This window comes from Ranitomeya variabilis, chromosome 4 (assembly GCF_051348905.1).
Source record: "Ranitomeya variabilis isolate aRanVar5 chromosome 4, aRanVar5.hap1, whole genome shotgun sequence".
NCBI classification, from domain to species: domain Eukaryota; kingdom Metazoa; phylum Chordata; class Amphibia; order Anura; family Dendrobatidae; genus Ranitomeya; species Ranitomeya variabilis.
Genome location: NC_135235.1, coordinates 115461495 through 115484427, shown reverse-complemented (window position 1 = coordinate 115484427; position 22933 = coordinate 115461495). Strand labels below are relative to the sequence as shown.

At 44.7% G+C, this 22933-nt stretch overlaps 1 protein-coding gene across 1 annotated transcript in view; it reads right to left on the bottom strand.

The window, feature by feature from the left end:
- Positions 1-22933, bottom strand: part of EIF4EBP2 (eukaryotic translation initiation factor 4E binding protein 2) — a 36397-nt gene that overhangs the window by 5565 nt on the left and 7899 nt on the right. The window contains exon 2 of the mRNA XM_077259154.1: positions 1014-1190. Within this exon, the coding sequence (XP_077115269.1) occupies positions 1014-1190 (177 nt within the window). The remainder of the gene's footprint in view (positions 1-1013; positions 1191-22933) is intronic.

The following is a 22933-nucleotide window of genomic DNA, read 5'->3' as shown; positions in this document are numbered from 1 at the left end:
CTGCAATGGATGTGCATCATATCTTACCCAATGGTTACATGGGTAGAGGCAATCTATGCCTTTTGCAGTCCCAATGATCTGGAGAGCCAACTGATCACACTACCAATTGCGATTTCTGCATGGTGCCCCCCATCAGGAAAGGAGATAAGGGAGACATGGACTTTACAGTATCCAAACATTCCATCTGCAATACGCCCAGTACCGAATACAGAAGAACTGCAGGTTCCAAAATCACCAGAAACATTAGTTGAGTCTAGTGAGGAAAAAGAGGGCGCTTTGTGCCATGGAGCATCTTCCTCTCATGACCCAGACTGTTACAAGATGTGGTTCAGTTGAGGTTGCTAACAACAAAGTGAACTGACTGATCTAGTTAGGGATTTGGCTCCGCCCAAGAATAAGGCCAAGCCCTTGGGTTCCAGGCCGCAGAAGTGAAATCTCCTAGTGGGCGAAGTTCGAATTTCTTTGCTCTACAACTGTGATAAAGATCTTGTCAATCATATAGATTTATTAAATTGGAAAACTGTCTATAACATTTAAAATAAAATTAAAAAAAAAAATATATATATATATATATATATATATATATATATATATATATATATATAATTTTATTTTTCTGTATCCTTGATTATTAGGTATAGGTTTAAATGATTATAAATTCTATTTCAGTAAATGTTAAATTTTCTGTGTATATTACCAATAGTGTAAAAGGTTTGTCTGACAAAGGGAGGGGCATGAATATGATGAAAATGACGGTTTTAAAGTGGCGTTGGCATTTGCTCACCCATCCATCGTATGACGCTGCCTTCTTATTATTGGGCAACATCAGAGTGGAAAAAGTAAAAGCCCATAGAAAAGAATCTGTTACCAACTCCTTGGATGAAGAGGAGATCAGCACATTGGCATTTCCATAGCACCCAGGCTAACATGGTTCTATTTCACACACTGAGTGCTCTAACCAGAGACGCGCTTGTGTGAACTGGGCCCATGGCATGCCATAAAGTACATCTTACCAATAGTAGTCTTTCTGTCATGATTGTTCAAGTTGTTCGTTTCTACTTTGGGCTGTTCTACAACAGTACTGGGGCTGGTCACTCCAGGAATATCGGGCAAGCGGCGGGGAGGGGTCTGAGCCAGGGGGGAATTGCGACGGTCCAAGAGAAACTTGCGATCATAGATGATCCTTGTACCTAGCAAAGAAAAATGACAAACACTAATGTAAAAAAATATATATGTATACACACACACACACACACACACACACACACACACACACACACACACACACACACACACCCCATGCTATAAAGTCAACTAAAACACTTCTATGAATATCATGTGAAGCTTATAGACAGCAGTTAAAGTATACAAGATTTTAGCAAAGTCTCCTGAAATGGAAATGCCAATCTCCACAAAAGGCGGCTGGCAATAAGGGAATGCCATTATAAAAGCCTTTAGAATTTCCCTCTATTATAAGCAGATAAATACTTCTAATAGAAAAGGAGTTACTTTTTTGTGCCACATGCTGGCAGAATCAGGACATGGCTCGCATAGCTAGAAACGGAACACTGACCCGAGGGACTGTACATCGGCTACACTGTAAATCACCACGACCCTGGTATGAAGTATCTGGTCAGGAATACAATAAGGCATCATAAGTAAGCAGGCTCCTTGCATTTTCTCGCCCGACCACTTGCACCAGAGACCCCATTCCGTCACATCTCCTCCAGTCCCTTTCCCCGGCTGTCACCTCTCACCTAACAAAAATATTCAACCTTTCCCTCACTTCCGGTATTTTTCCCTCCTCATTTAAGCATGCCATCATACATCCATTACTTAAAAAAACATCCCTCGACCAAAATTGTGCCGCTAATTATAGACCTGTCTCTAATCTTCCCTTCATCTCTAAACTCATCGAACGCCTGGTCCACTCCCGTCTTACCCGCTATCTCTCAGATAACTCTCTTCTCGACCCTCTTCAATCTGGCTTCCGCCCTTTACACTCTACTGAAACTGCCCTCACTAAAGTCTCTAATGACCTACTAACAGCTAAATCTAATGGTCACTACTCCATGCTAATTCTCTTGGATCTCTCCGCAGCATTCGACACTGTGGATCATCAGCTCCTCCTTACTATGCTCCGCTCCATCGGCCTCAAGGACACCGTTCTCTCCTGGTTCTCCTTTCTCTCTGACCGATCCTTCACTGTATGTTTTGCTGGTTCCTCCTCCTCTCACCTTAACCTTACTGTTGGGGTTCCTCAAGGATCAGTCCTAGGCCCCCCTCTTCTCTTTGTATACTGCCCCTATTGGACAAACAATCAGTAGATTGGGTTTCCAGTAACATCTCTATGCTGACGACACCCAATTATACACCTCTTCTCCTGTTATCACGCCGACCTTTTTAGAAAACACCAGTGATTGTCTTACCGCTGTCTCTAACATCATGTCCTCCCTCTATCTGAAACTGAACCTGTCAAAAACTGAACTCCTCGTGTTCTCTCCCTCTACTAACCTACCTTTGCCTGACATTGCCATCTCCGTGTGCGGTTCCACCATTACTCCCAAGCAACATGCCCGCTGCCTTGGGGTCATACTTGATTCCGAGCTTTCATTCACCCCCCACATCCGATCACTGGCTCGCTCTTCTTATCTGCATCTCAAAAACATTTCTAGGATTCGCCCTTTTCTTACTTTCGACTCTGCAAAAACTCTTACTGTTTCACTTATTCATTCCCGTCTGGACTATTGTAACTCTCTACTAATCGGCCTCCCTCTTACCAAACTCTCCCCGCTCCAATCTGTCCTGAATGCTGCTGCCTGGGTCATATTCCTCCCCAACCGTTGCTGCGCCGATTCTTTGGAATGCATTACCTAGGGTTAATACGATTAATCCCCAATCCCCCCAGTTTTAAGCGTGCCCTAAAAACTCATTTGTTCAGACTGGCCTACCGCCTCAACGCATTAACCTAACGATCCCTGTGTGGCCTATCATTAAAAAAAAAAAAAAAACATAACCAGGACCCTTGTATAATGTTCTCATACACTTTATGCAGTTAATAGCACTCTGTGTCTGTACTGCTACATACTTAGGCTGTTAACTGGTTCATGCAGCTTTACGTGAAGACCCGAGCCTTACACTATGGCTGGTCCAAATAACGAAAGCAATTGTTACCATCCACCTCTCGTGTCTCCCCTTTTCCTCATAGTTTGTAAGCTTGCGAGCAGGGCCCTCATTCCTCCTGGTATCTGTTTTGAACTGTGATTTCTGTTATGCTGTAATGTCTATTGTCTGTACAAGTCCCCTCTATAATTTGTAAAGTGCTGCGGAATATGTTGGCGCTATATAAATAAAAATTATTATTATTACCAATCAAGAATCAGTATATATTATACTTGTGAAAAGAGCTTTTTGGGAATGCAAAGCTCCTACCTGGACCAAGTCCAGACTCTCGCTCTGCCACAAGTGGAACAGAACAAGTTCTGATCAGCAACTCTCTATCTGAATTTCACATACAACCCATCTTATAAAACACAAAATAGCCGGAGTTTATTTATCTTGCTTATATAGCAGCATGAATTCCACAGCACATTACAGACATTATCATCACTGTCCCCATTGGGACTCACAATCTAGATTCCCTATCAGTATGGCTTTGGAGTAAAACAGAGAACCCGGAGGAAACCCACGCAAACACGGGAAGAACAAACTCCTCACAGATATTGTTCTTGGTGGGATTTAACCCAGGACCACAGTGCTGCAAAGCAAGTGTGCTAAGATGTGTAGAAACAGGATCAGGCCACTGAGAGGTGGGAAAATATCACCGAGCAGTAAACATGAACGCCATCAGAGACAGGTGCAGATGAGAGACTGGGAACAAAAGAAAGCGCAATAAGGTCTTAACCGATAAAAACAGACGTGAAAGGGAAAGAAATCCACTCACCTGGTTTGGTTGCTTAAAGCAACCTGTAACTAGCATAGAATTAAACATATGTCAGCCACTGCAAGGACACCAGTCATTGGAAAGACCAAACAGTAGAAATATGGAAGTAGATAGATGTCACTCATGTGCTGCTGATCATATATTCACGAAGAATCAAACGGAAGGAAGAGTATAACATTTATTAAAGGTTTACACGGTCAACGCGTTTCGACGCCACGTAGGACCTCTTCATCAGGACAGAGGATTCTATCCTGATGAAGAGGTCCTGCGTGGCCTGGAAACGCGTTGACCATGTAAACCTTTAATAAATTCTATAATCTTCCTTTCATTTGATTCTTCGTGGATATATCATGAGTAGTGATGAGCGAATATACTCGTTACTCGAGATTTCCCGAGCATGCTCGGGTGTCCTCCGAGTATTTTTTAGTGCTCAGAAATTTCGTTTCATCGCCGCAGCTGAATGATTTACATCTGTTAGCCAGCATAAGTACATGTGGGGATTGCCTGGTCGCTAGGGAATCCCCACATGTAATCAAGCTGGCTAACAGATGTAAATCATTCAGCTGAGGTGAGGAAAACTAAATCTCCGAGCACTAAAAAAAAATACTCAAAGGACCCCCGAACGTGCTTGGGAAATCTCGAATAACGAGTATATTCGCTCATCAGTAATCATCAGCAGTGCATGAGTGACATCTCCTTCCAAATTTCGATCAGTGACCGGTCAACAGATGCCTCCATCATATTTGCACAAAATTCCAGATCAATCAAAAACCATGGAAACGTGGCTCTTCATCATTATTCACTTTACAATAGGCCCATGTAGACCCCTCTTCTGGTAGAGGGTCATCTCCCACAGGGAAAAGAAAGCTATTGCTTACGATCAGCAATGTTCATCATAAACATCCTATAAATAGCATAGTTGGAATACACCGCCCCCAATATTCTTGCCTACATACAATGACCCTGCATTGCCAATGCAGGTGCCCCAATTCCTTCAGCCAATCAGATAAGGACTCATTCAAACGCTGCAACAAATATCCTTTTAGCTCAATTTTTAACCACATACAGAGCTACCCTGACATTAAGGCGTGTAACACTTGAAAGGTAAGCTAGAGGCCCCCTAACAAACTTGGATAGGTTATTGGTCTTTTACACTTGATAAAGGCAGCTTAAGTCAAAACACATTGTGTCCGAGACGGTTATCCCCCAATAAAGAATCGTCTGTTACCAACTACCCGAGGACTGGATTATGTCCTTATTGGCACCGTGGACTCGTGGTGATATTCTTCCACCCACAGTAAAATACACCCAGATTTACCACAAGGCCAGCTACTTATCAGTGCTCCTGGGCCACAGGCATTCGGAGATTGACTACATTGCTAATACATGCCTAAAAGTGCTGTATCCATTCTAGCACTACAGTATAAACCAAGGAGAGTCTCCATATACCACATGGCTATTTTAGGACACCCGAACAATGATGTCCTTAACCCCATTAGCGCCTCTACTCCCCCCCACCTTCTCAAATTTAGCTACCATCTACACCAGATATCCTAAGTGCACACAGTGTTCTACCCAAATAACCGAGCATCACATGAGCGGAGTCCCAACAATAACTTGGCAAGAAGTACACTTCTGTACCAAACCTTGTGACACTGAGAACATTGCTTGGCCTGCACCCAGTAAAGTAGAAACCAGTTACATGGAAGGTAAATATGTATTCTAAATTGAAGAGTTGCAAGGAGCCAAAAGGTGACTTCATCTTATTTCAGAAGTTGTACAATATTTACCAAAATTATTCAGTATTAAGTCAGAAATTCAGGTTTCCCTTAAAAGAGAAGGTCTTAAATGGGTATAATTCAAGGGATTGAAAAAACAAAAACAAGTACGGTAATTTACCTCTTATTAAATGGGCTGTCCGGCCTTAGAATGTGACTTCACTGCACACAGAGGATTCTCTAGTGCCGAGTATGCAGCAGCAAGTATGGGATTAGCACACTTCTGGCCACAACCCCATTAGACAGTGTCCAACCTCGTTTAACCCCTTCATGACCTTGGGATTTTTCGTTTTTCCGTGTTCGTTTTTCACTCCCCTCCTTCTCAGCCATAACTTTTTTATTTTTCCGTCAATATGAGGGCTTATTTTTTGCAGGACGAGTTGTAATTTTGAATGACATCATTGGTTTTACCATGTTGTGTACTAGAAAACGGGAAAAAAATTCCAAGTGCAGTGAAATTGCAAAAAAAAGTGCAATCTCACACTTGTTTTTTGTTTGGCTTTTTTGCCAGGTTCACTAAATGCTAAAACTGACCTGCCATTATGATTCTCCAGGTCACTACGAGTTCATAGACACCTAACATGACTAGGTTATTTTTTACCCAAGTGGTGAAAAAAAATTCCAAACTTTGCTAAGAAAAAAAAAAAATTGCACCATTTTCCGATACCCATAGCGTCTCCATTTTTCATGATCTGGTGTCAGGTGAGGGCTTATTTTTTCCGTGCCGAGCTGGCGTTTTTAATGATAGCATTTTGGTGCAGATACGTTTTTTTGATCGCCCGTTATTGCATTTTAATGCAATGTCGCGGCAATCAAAAAAAAACATAATTCTGGCGTTTCAAATTTTTTTCTCGCTACGCTGTTTAGCGATCAGGTTAATGCTTTTTTTTTTTATTGATAGATCGGGCGATTCTGAACGCGGCGATAAATATGTGTAGGTTTGATTATTTTATTGATTTATTTTGATTGGGGCGAAAGGGGGGTGATTTAAACTTATATTTTTCACATTTTTTTTTTTTTTTTACTTTTGCCATGCTTCAATAGCCTTCCATGGGAGGCTAGAAGCAGGCACAGCACGATCGGCTCTGCTACATAGCAGCGATCTGCTGTTCGCTGCTATGTAGCAGAAAATCAGGTGTGCTGTGAGCGCCTACCACAGGGTGGAACTCACAGCTGCCGCGGATCAGTAACCATAGAGGTCTCAAGGACCTCTATGGTTACAATACTGAAGCATTGCCGACCTCCGATCATGTGACGGGGGTTGGCGATGCCTTCATTTCCGGCCGGATGCGGTAGTTAAATGCCACTGTCTGCGTTTGACAGCGGCATTTAACTAGTTAATAGGCGCGGGCAGATCGCGATTCTGCCCGCGCCTATTGCGGGCACATGTCAGCTGTTCAAAACAGCTGACATGTCCCGGCTTTGATGCGGGCTCACCGCCGGAGCCCGCATCAAAGAGGGGCTTCTGACCCCGGATGTACTATCCAGTCCGAGGTCAGAAATGGGTTAATACATTTGCATTGAGCAAGGTCATGCCTATCTAGTCGGTACGTGATCTCATGAATTCGATTCACATATTTGCGGTCACAAGCCCGCTACTCCCAGAACAGACACCAGAGAATTCTCACAGTACGTAGTGCGCGAGCTGAGAGAACTCACAAGTCTGTTGTCACTCTGGCCACACAGCCGTGATCCCGTGTGGTCCTGTCTGTAGCCTCGCTTTTCCTTCCTCCCTTGACCAGATCATGCGGTATGATCAGACACAGCCATTACACAGTACACAGCAAGGGCTCATTTATAACATCTCAGCGCAGGATTTATTTATTTTTTCTTCAACACATCCAATTGTGGAAATTATTACAAGATCGAGTGATTAAAGGTAACCTGTCAGCAGGATTGTGCACAGTAACCTACACACAGTGTCAGGTCGGCGCCGTTATACTGAATAAAATGATACCTCGGGTGATGAAATCCATCTTGTGGTTGTTTCTCAATCTTAATTTTCAGTTTATGTTAAGGAGATTCTCGTGCCCTATGACGGGGTTCATGTATGTGGAGCTCTGATTATACAGGGTGGGCCATTTATATGAATACACCTAAATAAAAAGGGAATGGTTGGTGACCCAGATCGGCGTGCTTAATTTGCAGAATGGGCAAATAACATGGGAATGGTGACAGTTTACTTGAGTCTCTGCAGGATAAATTGCCATGCTGCAGTCTGGAAAGACACGCCGCATGTCCGTCTCCGTGGGTGAGCCGCGGGCGTCTGCGGACGCATAGTGGAGATGGGATTTCTTGAAATGCCATCCACTATGCTGTAACATCTGGACTCTGGATATACGCAGCGCCCAACCCGCAGCGTTTACTGACCGTGGAAACCTATCCTAAGAAACAACCACTAGACTGATTTAATCATCCAAGGTATCATTTCATTCAGTATAATGGCGCCAACCTGACACTGTGTGTAGGTTACTATGCACAATCCTGCTGACAGGTTCCTTTTAACATGTACTTTGTTAGTACACCTGTTTGTTAGTTACCTTTAAAGGGTAACTTCACACTAGGCGTTTTTTCAGCTTTTTTTTCTAAAGCAAAACCTCATCTCAGCAGGAAAGAAGCTGCAGAAAAAAAAAAGCATGTTTTTCATGATTTTCTGGTGTTTTTTGTGCACTTTTGGCATGCTACGTGTCTCTTGTGAGTGCCGATAAAGTTTAGTGTTGAAAAAAACCAAGGTCCTATTCTATAGAATTAGTTTTTTGCACAAAAAAAAAAAAAAAAAAAAACGCAGCAAAACCTGATAGACCACACCAAAAACGCAGCTATTTAAAAAAAAAAATGCTGAAAGAAGTGACATGCTCCATTGAGCAAAAAAAAACAAACAAGCAAAGCACAAAATCCTGATCACAGGGAAAAAAAAAATAAACTCTGCGTGCATGAGATTTCTGAATTCTGACACTTTGCTGGTACTGTAAAACGCAGCTGAAAATTTGCATTAACGCATTAAAAAAAAAAAAAAAGCTGCAAAAACACCTAATGTGAACTTAGCCCACCACCTTTTCACAGGATGGGTGATAGGTTTTAATTGTAGCACAGCCCCTTCCAGGAGGGTGAGGTGCTTACCTTGTGAACTAGCAGGTGGATGCGCTTACATTAGTAGCTGATGTAACACTGCTGGTTTAGCCAACAGATTGCATGTGCACCAAAGTCCTGACAGCTGATATAATGCGATACCGGAAAGGACAGGACAATCTAATTAAAGTCAAAATGTCTTTCTTTACAATATCAGAGAGTCTTTAATGAAAGGTTTCAGACGCCACATTTACAATATGATCCTCCATATAATGGAGGGTGCAAAGCCACATGAGGACACCAAACATCCAGTTAGGGCTCATGTGCATGACCACATAGATCTGAAGAGATACATATAAATCTTGGTATGGGATCGCATACGACCCATGTTATTCAATGAGTCAGTGCACAGATGACAGATTGTGAAAACAGTCTGAAAAAAAGTATCAACAGGCTACGATTTGACTCCGAAATCATAAGAGGCCAACCCACTCAAATCGATGGGTGTGACCCCCTAGCCTAATGGCAAGATCAGCAATCCACTCAGCTCAATGGTTTCATTAATGGAAATACTTAGCTACTTACCGGTAGTGGTGTTTTTCGGAGCCCATGACACCACAAGAGGGGATCCGCCATTCAGGGACAGGAAACCTACAGACTTAAAAAGGACAGCACCTCTCTCCCGCATCACTTGGATTACAGAGCAAGAGAGGACCTCCCGGGTTAGTAGCAAATTGTATGTATGTATGTATGTATGTATGTATGTATGTATGTATGTATGTATGTATGTATGTATGTATGTATACATACAAACTACAAACTTACACTAAATATAATCTGCACACGTGGCTAAACTGAAAACCCAGAAGAGTGCACACCCATACATGAAAGGGAGGGAGTATAGGGGTGCTGTCATGGGCTCCAAAAAGCACCGGTATGTAGCTAAGCATATATTCGGTCTCCCATGACAGCACCAAGAGAGAATTACAGAGATTTAAAGGAGTCTATGGAGGGATTACTGCTTCAAGCACCCTTCTCCCAATTGTGAGACCGGAGGAGCCACCCAAATCTAGTCTATAATGTTTGAAGAATGTGGATGGAGAAGACCAAGTAGCTGCCTTACATAGGTCTTCAACTGACACCTACGACCTTTCTGCTGAGGAAGTCGCCATGGCGAGCGTGGAGTGAGTCTTCAGGCCTTTCGGGACAGCCACGCCACCTGCTGTATAGGCAAAGAAATCACCTCCCTAATCCACCTAGCTAAGGTGCCTTCAGAGACTAAGCCCTTTCCCGACTCCCTGAAAGGCTATAAAATAATTTTCTTTCTTCCATGGGTCGGTTACTGAAATATAATTAAGTTAACACCTTCTAACATCTAAGGAGTGGACCTTTTATTCCTATTGATCGGTAGCGTTAGAGCAGAAAGAAGGGAGGACCATTTCCTGCAGTCTGTGGAATTTTGAAGCCACCTTTGGGAGATATATGGGGGGAGGGGAAGATCTGGTTTCAAAACAACTCTATCATCCCTAAATTGGGTATATGGGGGGTTGTCTACAAAGGGCCTGCAGGTCACTAATCCTGCAGGCGGATGTCAGAGCGACTAGAAGGGCCGTTTTGATAGATATAATTTTAGCTGTGGCTTTTTCTATAAGTTCAAATGGGGCTTCCATCAACGCTGATCGCGCCAGATTTAGATCCCATGGAACTAACCTCTGCTTAAGGATGGGTCTGGATCTAGCTGCTGCCATGATGAATCTGGCTACCCAGTAATTACCTCCTAGATTACAATTGTGGCTCCTAATGCTGATACCCGAACCCTGAGAGTACTTGTGGTTAAACCCATCTCTAAAGGTACCGTCACACTAAGCGACGCTGCAGCGATAGCGACAACGATGCCGATCGCTGCAGCGTCGCTGTTTGATCGCTGGAGAGCTGTCACACAGACCGCTCTCCAGCGACCAACGATGCCGAGGTCCCTGGGTAACCAGGGTAAACATCGGGTTGCTAAGCGCAGGGCCGCGCTTAGTAACCCGATGTTTACCCTGGTTACCAGAGTAAAATGTAAAAAAACCAAACAGTACATACTTACATGCGTCCCCCGGCGTCCGCTTCCTGCAATGACTGAGCGCCGGCAGTAGCAGGGCACAGCGGTGACGTCACCGCTGTGCTGTGGTTTCACTTTCACTTTGCGGCGCTCAGTCAGTGTGGGAAGCGGACGCCGGGGGACGCATGTGAGTATGTACTGTTTGTTTTTTTTACATTTTACGCTGGTAACCAGGGTAAACATCGGGTTACTAAGCGCGGCCCTGCGCTTAGTAACCCGATGTTTACCCTGGTTACCAGTGTAAAATATCGCTGGTATCGTTGCTTTTGCTGTCAAACACAACGATACACGGCGATTGGACGACCAAATAAAGTTCTGAACTTTATTCAGCGACCAGCGACATCACAGCAGGATCCTGATCGCTGCTGCGTGTCAAACTAAACGATATCGCTAGCCAGGACGCTGCAACGTCACGGATCGCTAGCGATATCGTTTAGTGTGACGGTACCTTAAGCCTTTTTGCAGGAATTCCAACACTTGGTTAATTCTAACCTTTTCTTCAATCTCCGCCCCTGAGACTGCTAGGAACTTTTTCCAAATTCTGGCCTATATCCTCATTGTGGAAGACTTTGCTTTTTAGCAAGGTACTAACCAGACCCTGAGAAAAACCCCTCCCCCTCAGTAGTGCCCCTTCAAATTCCAAGATGTCAGATGTAAATTGGACATTCATGGTTGGAAAAGGAGATCTGGATGCTCCGGAAGTACCCATGGCCTGGAGACAGACATTTTCCTTAGCCAGGGGAACCATGTTCTCCTGGGCCAAAATGGAGCAATCAGGATTATTTGTGATTATATTTGTGATCCTCTAATATCTTCCTTAGAACTATAGGAATTAGGGCTATTGGGGGGAAAGGAGTAGGCAAGATGAAGCCCCATGTTATTAGAAGAGAGTCCACCGCACATGAATCTTCTCTGGGGTTTCGAGAACAGAATTGACGAACCTTTCTGTTTCCCCTGTTGGTGTCCATTCCCCTTGTTTTGAGACTGTTGCGACTTAGGAAATCTGTCTCGACGTTGTCCTTTCCTTTTATGTGTAGGGATGTGAGTGACAGAAGCGGAGCTTCGGCTATCTGGAAAATACGATCCGCCACCTCCATCAATGACTTGGACCGAGTTTCCCCCTGGTGGTTAATGTAGTCTACAGTTACCTGATTGTCTGATAACAGTTTGACATGCCGACCATGTAGGGATATAATGAATCTATTTAAAGCTTGTTCTACCGCTAACAGCTCCTTTAGGTTAGACGATGCTTCCTGCTGAGAATCTGACCATGCCCCTTGGACCCACATATCTCCCATATGTGCCCCGTAGCCCCAGGGGCTAGCATCCGTTGTGACCACCCGGGAGATCTTATTTATCCAGGGGACTCCTCTACACAGGTTTGATAACTGCAACCAAAGCAAAGACTGTATGGAAGAAGTGGGTCAAAGAAGATTCGCTCTCATCCTCCTAGTTGACGGGCATTATGCAAAACATCCCACTGCCGTGCTCTAGTGTGGTATTGGGCCCATAGAACAGCCGGAATGCACGACGTGAGTGAGTCTAACAGTGACATTGCCCGGCTAAGGCTACTTTCATTCTAAGCGTCGTGCACTGAACGTCGAAATGCGTCGTTGTGGATAAAAAACGCATCCTGCAAAGTTGCCCGCAGGATGCGTTTTTTCTCCATAGACTTTTATTCGCGACGCATTGCGCAGTGTGACGGTTGTGCCTTGTTTTGGCGCACCGCCGCCACAAAAAAACAAGTTACATGTAACTTTTGTGCGTCGAGACCGCCATTTTCGACCGCGCATGCGCGGCCGAAACTCCGCCCCCTCCTCCCCAGACCTTGCAATGGGGCAGCGGAAGCGTCATAAGACGGCTTCCGCTGCCCACGTCGGGCATTTTTTGCACAGTATGCGCATCGGTACGTCGGGTCGACGCAGCGCGACGGCCCCGTACCGAGGCAAGTGTGAAAGAAGCCTAAGGGACATTGAAGGATTATTCACTGTCCTGAGCACCTGCCGCCTAATACCGTCAACCTTCGTTCCCGGTAGCCGACATGCCTGAGCTCTAGAGTATAGAACGAGACCCAGGAATTCCTGCACCATTAGGGGCTGCAAATGAGATTTCTTGAAGTTAATAAGCCACCCTAATTCCTGTAGGATTGCCATTACTTTCTCAAGCAGAGAAGTGCAGTGTCGGTCTGAGTGGCCCACAATTAACAAGTCATCCAGATAAGGGATCACTAGTATGTTCTGTTCGTGAAGATGTGCCATGACTTCCGCCACCATCTTGGTAAACACCCAGGGAGCAACAGCGACCCCAAATGGAATGGCTCTAAACTGGAAGATCACTTACCCGTGACATGCAACTGAGAGGTACCATAATCCATGGAGGGGGGTGTCATCCTGAACTGTCAGTCCCTCTCTGCGGCTTGGAGACTTGACCGACCTAGTCTTCTGACTAGTTTTAAGGCTACCAGCGCGACTACTGCCACTAGTTCGCCGCTGGGGAGCCTATTTATGGGGCTTCTGTAAGGGCTGCTGCTCTGGCATATCTGGTGATTCCATTCTGCCTGGAAGCCCTTTGGCAGCCATCACTGCATCCTTTAATAGCCGGACACCCCCTCTGGTACTGCCCCCGGCTGGGGCCAGCAGGACAGCCAATGGCCTGCCCTGTGCCCTTTGCAAGCTGCATGCCCCCCGCTGCCGTTTCAGGCTGTGTGCAGAAACTCCCCCTTCCGCCCTGGCCCACACACCGGGCCCCAGGCGGCGTCCCGCAGCCACCATCTTTTTCTGGCGACCGCGTGATGTCATTCGGGTGCACCTGGCCGCATCAGAGGGTGCCTGCGGTACGCACAGCGCATGCCCGACGCGTCACGCCAGCGGCCGCATCGTTAGGCTCCGCCCCCACGCTAGCCTCTAACACAGCCCACAACCCGGGCTGCCGACATAACACCATATGGCACACAGCCACCCCTAACGCCAAAAACGCCGCATGCGAACCGGGACCTCTCGGGCAATGCCACACTACCCCAGACACTGGCCCAGAAGATGGACGCAGCTATACTCCCCTGCACGGCGATGGGCCACTCCGAAGCCAGCACTCCTTCCCGGAGGCTGCTTCTCCTGCTGCCACCTACATCTGCAGTCCCCCTGCAGTGTGGTGCTTCCGGCATCCCGGACAGACTGAGGTAGGGGACCCCCGCTACCCGAGTTGGCCAGCTGGGCCCAAGCAATCGTCTATCTTCTTACCTCTTCATAAAGGTATGTCTGTAGAGGTTCTCCCGTCAGGGACAGGAAACCAACTGATGCGGTAGAGAGGTGCCGACCTTTTTATGTCTGTAGGTTTCCTGTTCCGGAAGAGCAGATCCCCTCTCTCGTGGTGCTGTCATGGGACACCGAATAAATGACGCATCTTCACATGTTGTAACATACGCATTTCCAGCTTTTGGATGGGATTGCCAAACAAAAAGGCAATCCCCGCTTGTATTGAGGCGGTCTACCGCCGCAAAACATGCAGCTGCAGGGACTGGAATATATCGAGCACGCCCAATATACTCAGATAACACATCAGGGCACGTTCGGTCATCACTATATTCTACTGATAACACAAAGTTACAGGTTTTATTGCTCAGATTGCTGGACTCCCTACAATTAGAAGGTCAGAAGTACAAGTCTAAATTTGGCTACACACACGGTCTGCTGTTTTCTTCACAATTTCTCAAACCTGCATGATACATCACCCAAGCTTCTCCCCGGGAAGGTATAGAACTGACCAAGCTGAAAGCCAAAGTATCCAAACCCTGTTTCTTACCAATTTCAGAAAACAGTTTGAGCTGAAATGTCAAGTATATAGCTGGCTGTGGGGTGGACAATGGTGAGCCAAATCATTCATTATGGCAGGTGGACAGATTGGTTATACACAGGTGCCCGACTTCCCAGCCCATGAGACGGGCACTGTCTGCCTTCACAACATCTGTATCCTCTTGCCTAGAATTCACATAGGATTTGGTTCATCCACCAGGAAAATATTTTAATCTTTACATTCATTCAGTTTATAGTCAAGGGATTAAGACTGATTTATGAGCATCTACCAAAGGAATGAGAATTTGGGAATTCGGAAAATATATAAAAAGAGAACCTTGTAAGGCCTTGTCCACCTTTGTGCAACTATACGGCTAAGTTGACACAATGAGCTTTTGATGCCGATTACTTTTGACGAGCAAAAAAACGCAGCATTTCAGTTAACTGGATGGGATTTATATAAATCTCATGTCCTCTGCTTTAAAAAAAATAAAATAAAAAAAATAAATAAAAAAACTCAGCGTAAACTGACCTGCGGTGTGTTTGAAATCCGGAACATGTCAGTTTCTCCTGTGAGTACACCAAGCTTTGTATTTGGATTTTCCTCAGACTTGCATTAGGTGCGGAAAATCTGAAGGTAAAGAAACGCACATGCACATGTGTGTATATACACATTTATAGTGCATTTCCACGGCAGAAAAATCAAAAACGCATGTAATCCGCACCCAAGTATGTCAAAGCCAAGTAACATGGAGCATCAAAAACAAAGCAGCTATATCTAAAGCACGACACCAACAAGAGACAAAAAAAACTGGACTGTCAAAAATGCATTTAAAAAAAAGTCCTGTGCTGAAAAACCCTGATAAAGTCCTTTTCTGCTCCCGGGGACATGAGCAGAATGTGTACACAAATCCAATTGGGTCACAACAAAGGGAATAATCCCTGGGTTATACACTATGGGCATTGTGGATGGGCTGTACAATAGTCCTTCTCCTTCGTGGTCCACCCACGGGCAGGGGGCTTCTCCGCACATGCACACCGCAGACTACCCTCTTTAACCATGGTGTTACAGCAAAGCAGGATGAGGGAGACATTCACAAATCACAGCCCATTAGACATCTGGGAGTCAGTGGAAGATGTAGGAATAGCTAATATTTCTACACATGACAAACATGCATTTCAGTTTCATTTGCCTCCAAGAGTCCTGGCTGGAAAGATTTCTAAGGCACAACAGACACTGACCATTACAAAATGTTCCTAGGTCCCTACTGCTCATGGTATGTTTAATCACAATTACACAAAATCCTTGAAAAACAGCGATACGGGAAAAAAACAAACAAAACAGTCAAGGACTTGTAAGGTTCTCCCAGCTGTGTTACGCCCCTGTACGCATTATGCTAAAGTCAGCTGCAGCCGCAGGTATCAACAGGCTCAGCTGACACTAGTATAGGAGCACTGGAAGAGGACAACTGGGAATATCCGATTCTGGACTGACGATCGCTTAGTTCTCCTGGAGATGAGCCACTGGCAGAGATATCAGTCTGTGTCAATGGAAGCATGGGAGAATTGGGCCAAACAAATATCGTCCAACATCCAGCTAATGTGTACAGGGGGCTTTACACTGGGGTCACATTTCCTTTTGATGAACTTGAGCCGAACATGGGAGCAGATAGTTTTCATTAACAAAAGAAAAATAACTAAATAAAAATCTTCCGACGCAGGTGTAGACCACTGTAGGTTTTGTTTCTTTGTTTCAGGATATAAGGGTCTCAAAGATCCTCTGCATATGAACAACACAGGGGTCTTTATTCTGGTTCACCCCTTTAGGTTATTTTTTTTGCTTGTTTGTTTTTTTTCACTCCTAAAGTAAAAAAAAGCTCCCATTCTTGCAGACCCAAGCCTTCCGTGTTTTATGTCTGAGACATTTTCTTGCATAAACCAAGATTATACATGCACGTCTTTTATCCAATGGATCTTATGTAATTTTAAAAGGGGCAAAGGGAAACAAGATTATGACATCAAATAGGCATTTAGGATGAAAATTATCTAATTGTCTGTGTAATACACTTAAGTTTCCTATCCTTTCTTCACTACACTAACCGACTCTAAGGCTATGTGCACACGTCAGGATTTTGTCAGGATTTGTAGCCAAAACCAGGAGTGGAACAATTAGAGGAAAAGTATAATAGAAACATATGCACCACTTCTGCATTTATCACCCACTCCTGGTTTTGGCTACAAAACCTGATGAAAAATCCTGACAAAATCCTGACGTGTGCACATAGCCTTATACTTCCTCTTTGTCATGCTTCAACTGAGAATCCCAGTGTATGCCGATATACTCAAAGTGTCATCGGGGCAGAGGCTGCTGTCACTTGGGTGCAGTGCTGGGGTCTGCACGCTGCACACTTACAGTGCACTCTCCTGCTGGCTCCTAACGTCTGATCAGAACCGGTGAGAGCGCACCGTCACTGTACAATATGCACAGTGACAAGAATCTATTGAGCATCAATCAGAATGGACTGCCAACACATGCTCTGTAGACCAGGGACTAGCCCCTGCAACAGATGTCACGGATGACGCCTCGATTCAGGAGACAGGGGCGCCCAGTGACCACAGCTACTGCCTCTAATGCACTGGGATTCTCAAGCGAAGCATAAAAGAGGAAGCAGAAAAAAGCAGTTACTATAGAGTAGTGAGGGAAGGATAGGGACTTTTGAATTCAAGTTTATTACAAAAGAGATTAGATTAGGACAAATAGATAGGTATTTAGAATAAAAATTTGTGATTTAGACCACCCTTTAAAACTTATTTTATTGATATGTCACCTCCATAAAGTGAAGACAGATTATTTATCTCAATAACATTACACACTACCTTTCCACGAGAGATTGCATCAGGCAAAACTAAAAGCACCTCAATGTTTACCAGCGTATTAAAGATATATACGATCTGACAACATTGGGAACTGCAGGCAGTAGCCAGGGCTTGGGTGCCCGCCAAGTAACAAACACATTAGCAAGTTTTCCTTTGTGACCCATCAAAATATTTGCTTTGCTCTTAAGTACACTTCAGTATAAAACCGGTGTGCTGCACAAATACATCTGCCATTGGAGCGTGCAACGTATTCTAAACCCAACCAATAGTTTATGAAATAGTCCTGCTAATGGCTCTAAATAGCCCTATTAAAAGGGAATCTGTCAGTAGGAGGAACCCACCTAAGCCATCTAAAAGGGCATTAGGTCATAGGATCGCAGATATCGACGCGTCACCTCATTTAGCTTCTGATGACTTAGGCTAGGTTCACATTGCGTTAGGGCAATCCGTTTAGCGCTAGCGGATTGCACTAACGCAATGTATTTTGAGGGGTCGCGTTTAGATCCCCGATCTGCGAGAGCGGGGAACGGACCTCGAGCGCGCCGCGAACGCTGCAAGCAGCGTCTGAGGCGCGCCACAGAAGAACGGCACATCGCTAGCGCGAGCCGAAAAAGGCACGCGCTTGCGATGCGCTTGAGGCAGAAAGAACATTGCTGTCAATGGGTGCGCTAACGGACCCGTTGCACGGCGTTAATTGCGACATTTTCGCCATGCAACGCCATCCGTTACGGCTTCGGAGGGGTGATCCCACTGACAGATCCTCTAATACATTCGCCCACAATGTAGTAGCTGCCCACAGTGCAGAACATCAGCACGGATTCAGGTGCAGGCCGTCCATTTCTACCAATATGAAGAAAATCCAACTATCAAAATAGAGAGCTGGATATTTTTATTCTCATCCATGCACTACGGGAGATTAAAACCAAAATTTTCATGGCAACAATGATAATCGGTAGCAGACAAAGCGGCATAATTTCTACACCTGTAGCTGATTCTGCCACAGATCTCCCTATCCATTATAGAGATAGTAAAATTTTGCCTTTTACCCACTATGCTGTCAGGCTTCTGCAGTATCAGTTTAAGGCTACTGTCACACTAGCGTCGAACTCGGCCCGTCGCAGTGCGTCGGGCCGAGGTTACCGACGCTAGCAGTGAATGCGCCGCACAACGGGGGCAGCGGATTCATTTTTCCAGCACATCCGCTGCCCCATTGTGAGGTGCGGGGAGGTGGGGGCGGAGTTCCGGCCACGCATGCGCGGTCGGAAAAGGCGGACCGACGGCAGCAAAAAACATTACATGTAACGTTTTTTACTCCCGGCAGACCGCCACAGCACAGCGCAGCCGTCTCACGACGGTTAAAACGTGTGTCAATGCGTCGCTAATGTTAGTCTATTGGGCAAAAACGCATCCTGCAGACAACTTTGCAGGATGCGTTTTTGCCCCTAAACGACGCATTGCGACGTATTGAAAAAAACGCCAGTGTGAAAGTAGCCTAAGGTATGAAACCACCCAATTTTTTGCCTGTTGATATTAGTGGGAAACCCAACTACTCTAGCAAATACACAACAACAACAAAAAAAAAACAAAAAAAAACAAAACACAGGATTCCAGAACCGAAGTGGTTTACATACAGTCTTGGCAGCACAGCGATTCATCAGTAATCTGGTAAAGGGAATCCTTAAATCAAAGAATTAGTTCCTTGTCAGTGAAGATTCAGCAAAAGTCTGTGACCATTCTCATTGTCTATTTTATAATAAAGAGAATATGACTAATGGAGGAAGCATCCAAGCGATTGTCAAGGATACGGGCATAACTGCAGTATGTGCAACTCACTAACCTCCTGTTATAAGGAGTCATTTATAAAGGGAGGACCGTCCACTACTTTGGAGTGCCACTATGAACACATGGCCAACTCTCTCCGGGGAACTTACCGTACTGGGCACCACAAGATAACCATGACATGGCAGTAAACCATGATGAAGAGAACTCAAGATTAAACTGGACAGGACCAAGCATACCAGGAGCCGGGCAGTCAAAGTACCTGGAAATCAACGCCTAACTTTTCGGTTTACTTTCTTTTATTGTCATATACATACGGTATATGTTTGTGACCCAAAATTAACATGTGACAATACACACTGATTATGGAGATTCTCCTTTAGACGTCCTGATCAGCACCATATGGCAGAATATTCAGCATTCATCCCCCTCCCAAAATCCAATGTACGGTACTTTGCATTCACCCACTGGGGACAAACCTGGATAAGTGTCCCTTGCTATTATGTAACACAAGCATATTAATTATGCTTAATTAAAAATGGATGGAACAAGAATCTGAGCACCAAGTGTCCCAGAGGTTAGGAAGCATCTGCTGAGCGGGAACAGCTGAAAACGATGAACACATAACCGTGCCGCACAGTTTAGTAATTTATCACTCTGCAGCAATTTGGACATTCTATAAACACACAGTAATTCTGAGAATTTAGGGCATGAATTACCAGAATGTGAAGTGTCCAACTGTGGTATACGGGAGTGAAAAACTGGCTTCCTGGCACAGTTCGGGTACGTGCACATGGCATCTTATATACGCTGGAGTACCAACAAGATTTTCAAGGCAAGTAAGTTCCGGAAAATGCGGTATTTTCCTGCCGTGTATTTTGTGATGCAATTCGCAGCGTCTTTCTACATTCTCAATGTAAAATAGTGACCGCTTTGTTTAAGAGGAATCTGACATTTCTTTTAGCCCCTTCATGGCTTTTGCAGTCTGACATGATAAAAAGTAGTGACAAAAGACTAGACATTTGCAGCAGGTGATGTTGCTGTGCATTATGTCTGTTTGTAGCATTTTTTGTAATGATTTTCCAAGCAGAAGCACTCAAAAAAGAAGTGGTGTGCACATCCCTCAAAGTACGGTATATGGACACTGAGGTTTTGGAGGGGGAACTACAGAAATTCCATTGCTTGGACTCCTCAAGGCCAGTAATCATCACATTGCTCTTGATGAGGGGCGAGGTGGAGCGTGAGGCTCTTGAGGCGCGTGCCTCACCATAAATCTTAGTGGAGTTAGATCTGGGGCATAGTGACCTCCAACACTTCAGAAATTTGAGGAAAAGAGTTCCCATTCAGCTCTAGCTTCACCTACTTTGTTGGAAACAGGTAAAAATGGCACGAAAGTGGGGCCCATACTGCAAGCCACAGGCTATAGAGGGGAGGGCCTCATGACCAGGATATATGTTAGGCCCTAATAGGGGTTAAGCAGAAGTAAACTAAAAATGGAGGGTTTTTGTCTTGTTGTTTTTTTTTGTTTTTTTTTTTTTGGGGGGGGGGGGGCGCGGGTTGTTAGCATCTAAAATGGAGGAATAAGGAAAGGTAGGAAGGGTTTCAGTCCAAAGTATGGTGGGAGTTAGTAAAATGGGGTGTGAATGGGGCCATTTGATATTGGTTAAGGGGACCAGGTATATAGGGGGGGGATTGTAAGGGGCAGAGTCTGTTAGTACATCTGAGTCCCACCCACCTGACCTAGGAGGCGGATAGGAGGTAGTTTTGGTTTTATTTAGGGTGACTTATGAGCTCTGGGGGGGGGTTGCTCGGTTGAGTGTATGTCATGGCAGTTGGGGCAGGACCGGGTCTGTGGAGAGCTAGGTGATGGTAGCAGAAGGCGGGAGTAGGGGACCCGTTTGGTGGGGCATTTACCTTCCCCTCCCCTCTTTTACTTCATTTGGTGGTCAGAGTATAATTTAAATAAAAGGGGTCCCTACTGGGCTGAGGTCTCAGAGGGACAATTTAATTGGTGGCGCCATTCAGTAGGGTCCTTGAAAAGGTGTGGTGCAGTTGAAGGCATAGGCAGGAAGGTCCTTGAACTGGTGTGGTTTAGGGCCTAAGGGGCGGCTGATGGCGCAATAAAGCTGGCTTCCATAGACCCTGTTCTTTATTTGTCAATGTTATACTGATATGTTCATTTTTGTAATGTAAACATGTTAATAAACAGGGCCTATTACTCCAAAAGGTTCGGAATGTGTCTACGGTTATTGTAGGTGTAGGGGGTTACAGAAGATGGTTGTTGAAAGGGGGCCGAGTCAAACATTCCTAGGTCATGTCAAAAGTTGAAAAATTTTAGGGCAGCCTTGAGTGGAGCCAAAATGTTGCGACTTTTAAAAGCTTTTTACACCAGAATTCTTGAATAAAAATCTTTATTGAATCAGGCCACAAGTTTTTGAGGAGGGTATCGAAAGTTTATGCTCAGAGAAAAAAAAAAAAAATTTAGTGTGCACAATGTCGGGCATCTAAAATACCAGCACCAAACTAGTCCATGCAAGCAGATACATTAATGGGTTTCCTTAAAGATATGCCAAGTGCCATGTAATAAATTGCGCAATATTATTTTCAACTTGGATATCTGTGGAAGGTGCAAGTGCTGCAAAGTCATCAGCGACGCTAACGTAACATCGCTGGAATGTCGCCACTGCTGCGGGAGGGGAGTTTATTTTCACTATGGAACTACAGCATCTTAGAAGGGGGTTGGGAAAGTAGTGGACAACCCTTTTTATAACATATACTTTCTACCTTGAAATCTGAACACAAATCCGCTTTAGAAGGATTAAATGTCATGGAAAAGTAAAAACATTTAGGTATATGAACATACACAACCTCTAGGGATATCAGCTGTTAATTAATCCTGTAGTTAAAAATCGTAATCATGACAGTCCCAACAAGTGACAAACGAAAGTGACTAATATATCCGTCTTGTCACCACCGATGTGATGAAGTTTTGCAACACAAGGGGAAATCATAAGGTACATTCCAGATGACAAGCAACAACCACAAACTGAAAAGTCATTTATTTCAGGCTCCAATACTTAAGTAATATGGGGATAACTCAAAGGCTGCTTGCTCTATACAACGCCAGTACTTCCAACATATTTACATGACATGTATGCATAGCCTAAAGTATATTCCAAAGAGTGTCCACTTGGCACAACTTGTTTTTTCACTACATGAAACAGGGCATCTGAAAAACAGTAGTCTGTGCTATTAAGGAATATGGGCATCATGGCAAGCCGCGGCTTTCAGAAAACCCAGAATATCACATTGCTGATGACAGCCTACTATATGGGAAACACATGCAAGGGCACGGTTTGGGGTATCCTCCTGCTTATATGCCCGACCTCTCAAGCAATCAAAAAGGGCACCAGGGTTTTAATTCCAGCCAGTAGAGGACAGCTGATGGGTGAACAGGGATCCTATGGTGACACCCACATCTTTTTTAGTAAGAATTAGGCGGGTGCTACATGTGACGCACAACGGAAAGTCTCTGAAAATGTTAGCGCTCTTATTCTGCTGTAAATAAAACAGCCAAACCGCAGATAAGCTGCAC